The 12774-nt window shown below is 44.0% G+C and overlaps 1 protein-coding gene across 2 annotated transcripts in view; it reads left to right on the top strand.

Annotated features, from left to right (window-relative positions):
• Positions 1-350: 350 nt before the first annotated feature.
• Positions 351-12774, top strand: part of BDH2 (3-hydroxybutyrate dehydrogenase 2) — a 44549-nt gene continuing 32125 nt past the window's right edge. Inside the window, exons 1-5 of one of the 2 annotated variants that reach the window (XM_056566349.1) lie at positions 351-429; positions 3102-3178; positions 4701-4779; positions 9914-10010; positions 12300-12408. In XM_056566349.1, coding sequence (XP_056422324.1) covers positions 3107-3178; positions 4701-4779; positions 9914-10010; positions 12300-12408 — 357 coding nt within the window. In that variant the 5' untranslated portion in view covers positions 351-429; positions 3102-3106. Of the gene's footprint in view, positions 430-3089; positions 3179-4700; positions 4780-9913; positions 10011-12299; positions 12409-12774 lie in introns of both variants that reach the window. The other variant, XM_056566359.1, reaches the window with a different exon arrangement.

Here is a 12774-nt window from a genome sequence, read left to right on the forward strand (position 1 = left end):
AACTACAACCTAATGTGGGGAACTATACTGCCAACCTAATGTGGGGGAACTACAACCTAATGTGGGGGAACTATACTGCCAACCTAATGTGGGGGGAACTACAACCTAATATGGGGGAACTATACTGCCTACCTAATGTGGGGGAACTACAACCTAATGTGGGGGAACTAACTTTTGAACCGCAGCACTGGTGGAAATCCTTGCGCACCTCTGAACTTCCCCACTAGACTGGTAAGCCATAGCTTGGTATACATAAATTCCTGTGCGGAAACAATACTATTGGCTTGTACTTACATACATATAACACTAGAGGGCAGCCAACTCTGTGACCGCACGTGCTGATTCAGCAGGGACTGGTTCCTTTGTGTCATGTGACTGCTGACAGTCCAAAGATCGGAGTTATTGGTAATCCGGAGGCCGTGTACACAGGTCTGTGCTTTGCTGTTTGATCTATAGTCAGCTGCTGTGTACATAGGATATAGTATATAGGAATCAGTAATCACCTAGGAGTAAGGGCATAATCTGTACTGGACTCCAAGAGATCCTATAGTTTCATAGAGTGTATGCTGTGCTGTTATATAGCTGTCTTAACATTAACTGGCTAAGGCAGAGCTTCCCAATCAGGGTGCCTCCAGCTGTTGCAAAACTACAACACCCAGCATGCCCGGACAGCCAAAGGCTGTCCGGGCATGCTGGGAGTTGTAGTTTTGCAACAGCTGGAGGCACCCTGCTTGGGAAGCACTGGGCTAAGGTGACTGGTTGTGGGATTTGCAGGCTTTAGGGATATGATTTATCAGTCCTGTCATATTATTTTGTGTATTATATTTCTAAAAATCACTGAACTGTTCTGCTGATAAACAAGTATTTGTTTATTCCACGTTGTTTACTAAGCACCATATACTGCAGCGATGTACACAGATCAGTGGCCTCAATTCCTTTCCCAAAGGGTCTCACAATCTAAATCCCCTATGTCAGCCAAGGCAATAAATGTAGCAGTATGTTTTTTTTTTTTTTTTTTGCAGTGTGGGAGACAAGGAGTTAATTAGATATCCAGTGCTGAAAAACGTATCCCCTATCCTAAGGATAGGGGATAAGTTTCAGATCACGGGGGGTCCGACTGCTGGGGCCCCACGCGATCTTCTGTATGGGCCCCGGCGGGAAGGGGGCATGTTGACCACCACATGAAGCGGCGGCCGATATGCCCCCTCAATGCAGCGCTATGGCAGAGCCGGAGATTGCGGAAGGCAGCGCTCTGGCTCGGCCATAGAGTTGTATTGAGGGGGCGTGTCAGCTGTTGCTTCGTGCGGTGGTCAACACGCCCCCTTGCCCAGTGGTCAACACGCCCCCTTCCCACGGGCTGCCGGGGCCCTGTACAGGAGATCGTGAGGGTCCCCAGCGGTCAAACCCCCCGCGATCTGAAACTTATCCCCTATCCTTAGGATAGGGGAAATGTTTCTCAGTACTGGACTACCCCTTTAACAAGTAGCCACGTGGCCCTACTAGAACATGTAAGGCCTAAATTTACTATTTTTTGAGCCGTAATTGCTCAAAAAAACAACTGTATGCAATTCGGACTTATCGTCCGTAGTTTCCAGCCTCACAACACATTTCAAAATACAGCTGTATTCATGCCTACTTAGTGAGACTCAAATGGAGGGAGAGAATCACAGCCAGAAAATTAAAGGGGAACTGACAGCGGGTTCACCTAATTAAACTCAATACACAGGGTTATAGGGGGAGATTGATCAAAACCTGTCCAGAGGAAAAGTTGCTGAGTTGCTCATAGCAACCAATCAGATCGCTACTTTCATTTCTCATAGGTCTTTTCAAAAATGAAAGAAGCGATCTGATTGGTTGCTATGGGCAACTCAGTAATTTTCCACTTAACAGGTTTTGATAAATCTCCCCCATAGTGCGGGTAAACTAGATTACATTGAGGTATAACCCAGATCCGCAGTCCTGTTCTAGAGACACCTATTGTATGCGCCGGTATTGCGAAGCTAGAAATGGTCAGCTGTGCACAACGGAGGTGGGACCTGGCGTACGCAGCTTCCCTGCCCCCCCTGCACTGATATGCTCTCCGACCATTAAATCCACACCATTACAAAGTTCTTTTACAATTTCAAGGAAATTATTTGGGCATTTATGTTTATCAGAAAACCCTTTATCGAGTACCTTTACACACTTCGGATTTGCTGCAGATTTTGTGCAACTGATTTTAAAAACATTTGTTTTAGTGCAGAAACACATTTCCTGCACTGATCTGCAGCATTGGAACAAACCATAAGGGTCAGTTCACACACAGTTATGCCCTGCTTAAAGGAGAACTTGAGAATACAAAAATTGTCCTCCATACTGCCGGCAGTAAAAAAAATAAAGATGTTCATACCTTCCTTTGCTCCTCCGGTAACCGGCTCCGGTCTCCGCCGCGATCCTCTTCCTAGTTGCCGGTGGTCGGCGAGTCATACTGCACCTCAGCCAATCACCGGGAGCAGCGAAGTCCCTACTCGACCGGCGATAGGCTGAGTGTCACACTGCCACTCAGCCTATCACCGGCCGAGTCAGGACTTCACTGCGGCGGGTGATTGGCTGAGCGCAGTATGACTCACCGACCACCGGCAACCAGAAAGAGGATCGCGGCGGAGACCGGAGACGGTTACCGGAGGCACCGGGGGAGTGAAGAAAGGTATGTATCTATTTTTTTTTTTTACTGCCGCCAGTATGGAGGCCAATATTTGTATTCTGGAGTTCTCCTTTAAGATTTGCTGTAGCACGTGTGAACTGACCCTTAGGGTACGTTCACATGCTGCAGATCGGTTGCAGAAAATGTGTTTCTGCACTAAAACAAACAAATGTTTTTAAAATCAGTTGCACAAAATCTGCAGCAAATCTACATGTAAAGGCTCTGCTGCAGATTTTGAGCTGTGTTTATTTTGTTACATGGATATCAGCAGAATCAAATCTGCAGCAGATCCTGTGCATGTGAATTGTACCCCATATATTAAAAACAAAAAAGGTGCTTGTTAGATATTTTTGGATTAGCAGTAGATCAACAGCTAAAGAAAGTGTAATTACTGATCGTTGTTGCGGATTTCTTTCAGGTAGAATGGGTCGCCTAGATGGAAAAGTAATTGTGCTGTCAGCCGCTGCACAGGGAATCGGACAGGCTGCTGCCATTGTAAGTGTGCCAGTCAGGAGTCTGTCTTTGACCCTGTTGTTACATCAATGTCACTACAAATATTTAAAACGAATATCCAGTGCTGTGGACCAAAATTAAATAATCACACGTCACCCGCCACCTCCTCCGAGACCAAAAAAAAAACCTATTACGTTTATCTTACTGGTCTGGGTTCTGAGATTTTGATATTTTTCTGTCCTGATACTTTCTACCCAAAATTCCCTAAGGGCATATTCACACTACTGGACTTCCCAGCTAAGAAATTCCGCTCAGAAATTCCAGTGTAGCAGCCTCCCATTGTTTTCATTGGGATTCTGCCGCACTGTGCACACTGGACTCTAAGGCTGGGATCACACTGTGGAATTTCTGGGTAGAATTTCTGCCGGAGATCGAGTCGGCGGCACTGGGACCGCGCGGACTGCATTTCCGTCCCCATAGATGGCAATGCATTTCTGGATGGATCTTTTGGGAGATCTGCTCAGAAATGCATTGACATCTTATGGGGATGGCAATGCAGTTTGCGTGGTCCTAGTGCCGCCGGCTCAATCTTAGTCAGAAATTCTGCCCAGAGATTCCATAGTGTGAACCCAGTGTGAAACGTATTTATTCTTTTGACGGAATTCAGTGCCACCCTGGTGCCAATTGATTTAGGTGACACACTGTGAATTGTGGTGTTTTGACCTGTTCTGAATTACACATGTCCATTGTAGACCTTTTTGATAGAAAATGGGAACTCTGACAGTCTGCCTCTATACAGTCCCATAGTGTGAACATAAGCTTAAAGGGGTACTCCAGTGGGGGAAAAAAAAAATAAAATTCAAATCAGTTGGTGCCATAAAGTTAAACAGATTTGTAAATTATTTTATTATTAAATAATTATTATTATTATTAAAAAAAATCTTAATAATTTCAGTAATTATCAGCTGCTGTATGCTCCAGAGGAAATTGTGTAATTCTTTCCAGTCTGACCACAGTGCTGTCTGCTGACACCTCTGGCTGTGTCAGGAACTGTCCAGAGCAGGAGAGGTCTGCTATGGGGATATGCTCCTGCTTGGACCAGTTCCTGACACGGGCAGAGGTGGCAGCAGAGAGCAGTGTGGTCAGACTGAAAACAACTACCCAACTTCCTCTGTAGTATACAGCAGCTGATAAGTACTGAAAGGATTACTATTTTTAAATAGAAGTTACTAACAAATCTGTTTAACTTTCTAAAGCCAGTTGATATGAAAAAATTAAAGTTTCCTACCGGAGTACCCCTTTAATGGTATTGCCGATTGATGGATACAACCCATCCATTGGCTACACAATGATGTCCAGATACTGTAATTTGGCTATATGACTGATATGACTACAATAGTTACAATGTTAATGTCTATAATGGGGGGCAGGATTATTTGGTCTAACTGTAGAAACTATGATGTGGATGTGTTGTAATGTGTTAGATGGAATTCTTTTCTGCTGATGTCAGTGGGGACACTATGTAAATAATATTGTAGTTCTATTCTTTTTCCTGTGTCTTTAGGCATTTGCTAAAGAAGGAGCAAAGGTGATTGCAACAGACATCAATGAGGAGAAGCTGAAAGCTCTGGAATCATTCAAAGGTTGTTACCTTCACCTGGTTATTGCTTAACTGAGAATGAATAACCTCAGATCTAGGTCATATTTCCCAAATGCTGGAAAGTCCTATATTAACTGCTGGTGTCTACTTTTTAAATGCATTGAATTAATTCTACAAATCTGATCCCAGATGGTGCTTGGCACATAAACTGCACAGTAAGATTTCAGCTACAAGGATGCTCTGTGCCACTAGAATTAAAGGGGTATTCCGAGCAAAAACATCCCCTATCCATTCTATGCGGGCGATGCGTCTCCAGTTTCGGAAACCTGCGGGTTTCCGGGACTGGGGATGTGACGTCACGCCACGCCCCCTCCATTCATGTCTATGGGAGGGGGTGTGATGGCCATCACGCCCCCTCCCATAGACATGAATGGAGGCGGCATGTCATCATGTCCCCAGTCCCGGAAACCCGCAGGTTTCCGAAACTGGAGACGCATCGCCCGCATAGAATGCGGGTGCTGCAGGGAGATCGATCAGACATCTTATCCCCTATACTTTGGATAGGGGATAAAATGTTTTTGCCCGGAATACCCCTTTAAATCGCCAACATGACTCTTCAATGTTTAACGCTGCTGGTTCTGCAATTTATTAACTATATTCAAAATTTAGCGATGGAACGGGTGAGCTTTGAAGTGGCTACAGTCCTAGCATGAATTCCATAGCCCCTTTTAATATCAGATCTGTGGGGGTGCCGGACTGCCCGGATCCAATATTGATGGCCTATCCTAAGAATATGCAATTAAATGTAAAAGCCTAGATAAACCCTTTAACCCCTTAAGGACTCAGGCAATTTAATTTTTACGTTTTCATTTTTTCCTCCTCGCCTTCTAAAAATCCTAACTCTTTTATATTTTCATCCACAGACTAGTATGAGGGCTTGTTTTTTGCGCGAACAGTTGTCCTTTGTAATGACATAACTCATTATATCATAAAATGTATGGCGCAACCAAAAAACACTATTTTTGTTGGGAAATTAAAACGAAAAACGCAATTTTGCTAATTTTGGAAGGTTTTGTTTTCACGCCGTACAATTTATGGTAAAAATGACGTGTATTCTTTATTCTGAGGGTCAATACGATTAAAATGATACCCATGATTATATACTTTTCTATTATTGTTGCGCTTAAAAAAATTTATTTTGATGATCTCTAACTTTTTTATTTTTCCGTATAAGCGGCGGTATGGGGGCTCATTTTTTGCGCCATGATCTGTACTTTTTTTTTGATACCACATTTGCATATAAAAAACTTTTAATACATTTTTTATAATTTTTTTTAAAATAAAATGTATTAAAAAAGTAGGAATTTTGGACTTTTTTTTTTTTTTCGTTCACGCTGTTCACCGTACGGGATCATTAACATTTTATTTTAATAGTTTGGACATTTACGCACACGGCGATACCAAATATGTCTATAAAAAAAAATTTTTACGCTTTTTGGGGGTAAAATAGGAAAAAACGGACGTTTTACATTTTTATTGGGGGAGGGGATTTTTCACTTTTTTTTTACTTTTAAATTTTTTTACATTTTTTTTTACACTTGAATAGTCCCCATAGGGGACTATTCATAGCAATACCATGATTGCTAATACTGATCTGTTCTATGTATAGGACATAGAACAGATCAGTGTTATCGGCTATCTTCTGCTCTGGTCTGGTCGATCACAGACCAGAGCAGGAGACGCCGGACGGAGGAAGGAGAGGGGACCTCCGTGCGGCGTTCTGAATGATCGGATCCCCGCAGCAGCGCTGCGGGCGATCCGATCATTCATTCAAATCGCGCACTGCCGCAGATGCCGGGATCTGTATTGATCCCGGCACCTGAGGGGTTAATGGCGGACGCCCGCGAGATCGCGGGCGTTGGCCATTGCCGGCAGGTCCCTGGCTGCGATCAGCCGCGCATCACACGGGCATCGCTCCGATGCCCGCTGTTATGCACAGGACGTAAATGTACGTCCTGGTGCGTTAAGTACCACCGCACCAGGACGTACATTTAGGTCCTGCGTCCTTAAGGGGTTAAAGGGGTATTCCGGTGCTCCAGCGTTCTGAACATTTTGTTCAGAACGCTCAAAGCCAGAGGCCATTATTGTGACATCATGGCCACACCCCTTGTGATGTCATGCCACGCCCCCTCCATTCATATCTATGGGAGGGGCGTGTCGGCCAACACGCCCCTCCTATAGACATGAATGGAGGGGGCGTGGCGTGACGTCACGAGGGGCATGACCGCGACCACTGACACAAGAACCCGACATTTGTTTAGAACGCCATGTGCTGCGGGAGATCGCTGGGTGACCCCCGCAATCAGACATCTTATCCCCTATCCTTTGTATAGAAGATAAGATATCTAGCAGCGGAGTACCCCTTTAAAGAAAAACAGAGCAGATTTTTTCTAAAAACAGCTCCACACCTGTCCCCAGCAGGGACATAAGAATTTCTTTGTGTGTTTGCACCCTAAAGGGGGTTACCCCCAAGGATACCTAGTTCTAAACTGATACATTATGTAAAAGTAAACATATTTCTGATGCACAAGCATTTCTAAACAATGTTTTATTTGAGAGATATATAGGTGCTCATCTACCATGTGTCTTCTTAGTTTTGCCCTGTTGCCCTCGGCTACGACCATCTTAGGGCATCCACTGAGACGGTCAGGCATGCTCAGGTCTTGTGCATATTCTGTGTGTCTACTGTGTACATAAGTAAGGGGGATTGTGGGAAAGTGTGTGCTATCTTACATAATCACTGAGGAAACCAGGAATTGACCAGATCCATGGGGGAGTAGAACAGTACAGGGATGTAGCACATGTCCTCCTTTACATATACAGTGACCCCCCGACATATGATCATTTCAACATATGATGGCCTCTCAGAGCCCATCGTATGTTGAAGGCAGCATCGACATATGATGCTGTTGTGTGTCGGGGCCATCGTACAAACAGCTATCCGACAGCGCTGACAACTTCAGCAACTGACAGATAGTTGTTTAATGTCCCTGTGTGCCCCTTTCTGCCTCCTGTTACTCACATGTTGTCCTGCTAACTCATACAGGCTTCCACTGTGAGCTCCGTGTAAGCCCCGCCCCCCCAGTGCAGCCATAGCCAATAGCCTGCAGCATCTTGCTGCAGGCATCCAATGAGCTGCTCCTCTTCCTTTCCTATAGAGCTGTAGTCGGCAGGATCGTAATGGAGGACATTCTGTCCCCCCTGAAGGTATTTAAAGAACTGTACAGTACTGTATGCGATGTCACACATCACATACAATACATATACACACTATACACCCCATACATCAATGTTTCCCTATCAGTGTGCCTCCAGCTGTTGCAAAACTATAACTCCCAGCATGCCCAGACAGTCAATGGCTGTACATGCATGCTGGGAGTTGTAGTTGTGCAACAGCTGGAGGCACCCTGGTTTGTTAAACACTCCCCATACACTCCACATACAATGGTCATCCCAGAACCAATTAGCAGTTTCCCATAGAGATATGTATTCAACATACAATGGTTCCAAGGCCCCAGAACCAATTACCATTTTTACATAGACATATGTACACGACATATGATGGTTTCAACATATGATGGTTCTCCTGGAACCAATTAATATCATATGTTGAGGGACCACTGTATGTATGTGGTGCACATCTGATTTTACCAACCTTACCCTGTGGGAAAATCCCTTTAACCACCTTAAGGACCAGGCCAATTTTATTTTTGCATTTTCTTTTTTTCCTCCTCGCCTTCTAAAATCCATAACTCTTTCATATTTCCTTCTACAGACCCATATAAGGGCTTGTTTTTTGCATGACCAATTGTACTTTGTAATGAAACCTCTCATTTTAGCAATAAAATGTACGGCGAACCCCAAAAAATATATATCTAGGGAGGAAATTTAAATGAAAACCACAATTTTGCACATTTTGGAGAGTTTCGTTTTCACACTATACACTTTACGGCAAAATGATATGTGTTCTTTATTCTGTGGGTCAATAGGATTAAAATGATACCCATGGCTAGATACTTTTATATTTTTGTACCGCTTAAAAAAAATCTAAAACTTTTTGTACAAAATCAGTAATCTAATATTGCCCTAATTTGACCACCTATAACTTTTTCATTTTTCCGTATATTGGGCGGTATGAGGGCTAATTTTTTGCGCAGTCATCTGTACTTTTTATTGATACCACATTTGCATATATAAAACTTTTAGATAACTTTTTATTATTTATTTTTTAAATAAAATGTGACAAAAAAGCTGTATTTTTGGACTTTTTTAAATTTTTTACGTTTACGCCGTTCACCGTACGGGATCATTAACATTATATTTTGATAGATCGGACACTTACACATGTGGCGATACGAAATATCTTTCTAAGAAAAATTTTTACGCTTTTTGGGAGTAAAATGTGAAAAATTGACAATTTTCATTTTTATTGGGGGAGGGGATTTTTCACTTTTTTTTTTTTTCAACTTTTATATACACTTTTTATGTCCCCATAGGGGACTATCTATAGCAATCATTTGATTGCTAATACTGTTCAGCGCTATGTATAGGACACAGCACTGATCAGTATTATCGGTTATCTCCTGCTCTGGTCTGCTCAATCTCAGACCAGAGCAGGAGATGCCGGGAGAAGAACAGAGGCAGGTGAGGGGACCTCCGTCCGCCATTGCAGATGATCGGATCGCCACGGCAGCGCTGCGGGCGATCCGATCATTTATTTTAACGTGCGCATTGCCGCAGATGCCGTGATCTGTACTGATCACGGCATCTGAGGGGTTAATGACGGACATCCGTACGATCGTGGATGTCGGCCATTACCGGCGGGTCCCCGGCATCTGCCATGTATGACATGAGCATCGCTCTGATGCTCGCGGTCATACTTGGGACGTAAATGTACGTCCTGGTGCGCAAAGTACCGCCAAGGACATTTACGTCCGTTTACGTCCGTGGTCGTTAAGGGGTTAAGTCGATGGCTAACAAATCTGTAAGTTATTGAAGAACAGTTATGTGATGATAAGAATATTGAGGCGTTTGTGCTTTACAAGTTGTTTGGCAAAATTTAGAAACATTAAGCTACACCTTATCATTTAAATCATATTTGCATACGATTACCCCAGGTGTTCAGACAAGAGTATTAGATGTCACTAAGAAGGAACAGATTGAAAAACTATGCCAGGAGATGGATAGAATTGATGTTCTCTTCAATGTAGCTGGGTAAGTAACTGGGAACCTCTGTCTACCATGCTGCGATATACACATACATGTAATGTAAAGCATAGGGCTGCATTGACCAATGTTAGAACTACCAAACTGAGCCACTTATAGAACAATAAAAAATGGCAATCTTTATTGAAGAATGTCTAAAAAGTGGTAATATAGTATTAAAAGGAGAAATTCATTCAGCAAAAAAGTGCTGTCACCGGACCTGACCATAAAAGTTAGATATAAAGCATAATGTTGGCAGTGTGTATAGTAGCTAATGTGAATATTAAACAATAAATCTATATATATAAAAAGATGATAATAATTGGCAGCATAAGGCACAAAAGGCATAAAGAGCCTAATAATTATAGAAGTAAGATAAAGTGCCTTGTGCAATAAATACCACTAATATAGATGTAGATATCAATATAGTATACCAATGTATGTCAATATGTCCAAAATCATACACAAAGCAATACGTTTTTCAATATGGCAGGAACCGGGACAGCAACACTCCGACGCACGTTTCGGTATACAGACCTTCATCCGGGAGCCAGACTACTGTACGAAGATCTGTGTACCGAAACATGCGTCGAAGTGTTGCTGTCCCGTTTCCTGCCATAATGAAATACGTGTAAATTGCTGCAAGCTGCATTTCTCAGTCCGAGCCAAAACTTGTATATGCTCAGGAAATGAAGCAATGAAGTAATAGAAGTGAAATTAGTCAAGGCTTTCTCATAATAGATCCAATCGTGCTTGCAGCTTGTTTATTCCATGCCATAGGACTTCAGGCCGTTAATATCGAGGGAGCAGAACAGAATTGGATAACGTAGTCACTAGCTGACTACACCCGGGTCGTTGAAATTATTGAGGCCCTGTCCGAGCATGGACACATTGGTATGTCGTTTTGACATTTTCCCGACATATCCGTGCCTCGGAGACACAAATTGTGGTGTGAACGAGGCCTTAGGTGTAGAGAAGATCTCATACATTGGTGGACCTAGGGCTGGGCGGTATACCGGTTCATACCGAATAACGAAATTTTTGGGCTGCACGATATGAATTTTTCCCCATACCGCAATACTGGTTGGGCCCCTCCCCCTTGGGAATGAATTATCAGCCCAGCGCAGCGCTGTCCCCACATTGGGGAACTAATCATATGTTACCCGCCAGCGCTGTTCTGCTCCCCCCCCCCAATTAATTATCAGCCCAGCGGCCCGCAAGCACTGTCCTCCTCCTCTTTGGGGGCCGCCGGCGATGGAACTCTATACTGTACGCCAATGGTCTCCAGCCTGCGGACCTCCAGATGTTGCAAAACTACAACTCCCAGCATGCCCGGACAGCCGAGTTGTAGTTTTGCAACAGCTGGAGGTCCACAGGTTTGAGACCACTGCTGTACGCTGTATCCCTATGCCCTGCAAAAGAAAAAGAAAATAAACTTTAACTTACCTGCGTCAGCCTTACGCTGGGGACGGGAACATCGGACAGCCGTCAGCCTATCACCGGCCTGAGCGATGGGCTGGGCCGACTGTCATGTAAGGAGCTCTGGCCGGCTTCTTACATGACAGTGCGGTTAACCTATCACTGGCCGGGGCGGGACGTCGCTCCGGCCGGTGATAGGCTGACGGCTGTCCGACGTTCCAGTCCAAAGGAACAGCGTGTGGCCGACGTAGGTAAGTTAAAGTTTCTTTTCTTTATCTTTTGCAGCCCGGGCATAGGGATACAGCGTACAGCAGTGGTCTCCAACCTGTGGACCTCCAGCTGTTGCAAAACTACAACTCCCAGCATGCCCGGACAGCCAACGGCTGTCCGGGCATGCTGGGAGTTGTAGTTTTGCAACAGCTGGAGGTCCAAAGGTTGGAGACCACTGGTGTACAGTATAGAGTTCCATCGCCGGCTGGGCTGATAATTAATTGGGGAGGGGGGCAGAACAGCGCTGGCGGGTAACATGATTTGGTGGGGGGAGCAGAAGAGCGCTCGTGGGTCACATGATTTGGGGGGGTGGTGGCGATGAAAGAAATACCGTTATATACCGTGGAACCGCCATAAGTTACAAAAATACCGTGATACACATATTTGGTCATACCGCCCAGCTCTAGGTGGACCAATCATTGCAATGCAGTTCTCCAATGTTTTCTTCGGTTAAGGAAACATCACCTCCCAGTGTCATTCCCCATCTGCTCCAGTTACATAGCAAGACAACACATTATGTATTATGCCTTTAATGAAATAGTTGTACTCCTAGTGATCACTATAATCCTAAAGCTTGTTTCTATACAATGTAATAATGCTTTCTTACAGCTTTGTTCACCATGGATCTATATTAGATTGTGAGGAGGCGGACTGGGATTTCACTATGAATCTCAATGTGCGGAGCATGTACCTTATGATCAAAACATTCCTGCCAAAAGTAAGTGCACATTGTTCTTATGCAGCCATGCGGTGGACAATGTATTGTTTTACCTTTGAATTCGAGTGGTTACTACAAATATATTCTACTGATTCAATAAATAACAAGACATTCATGTCTTCTCTCTGTTCCATATTATTGGTGGGTCAGTCTCAATAAAATACATAGCCCTCTGTTCTTAATAGCAATGCTGTTTACAATTCAGACTCTCGGGAACCCCTCGAATGCCTTTAGCTCCTTTAGGACAATCCTATTTTGGGCCTTAAGGGTGCGTTCCCACAGGGCGTATACGCAGCGTATTTGACGCTGCGCAAAATTTATGGCAGCAGCAGGAAATACGCTGCGTATCCCTTGCTCACTATACAC

This window comes from Hyla sarda, chromosome 1 (genome assembly GCF_029499605.1).
Source record: "Hyla sarda isolate aHylSar1 chromosome 1, aHylSar1.hap1, whole genome shotgun sequence".
Taxonomy (NCBI): domain Eukaryota; kingdom Metazoa; phylum Chordata; class Amphibia; order Anura; family Hylidae; genus Hyla; species Hyla sarda.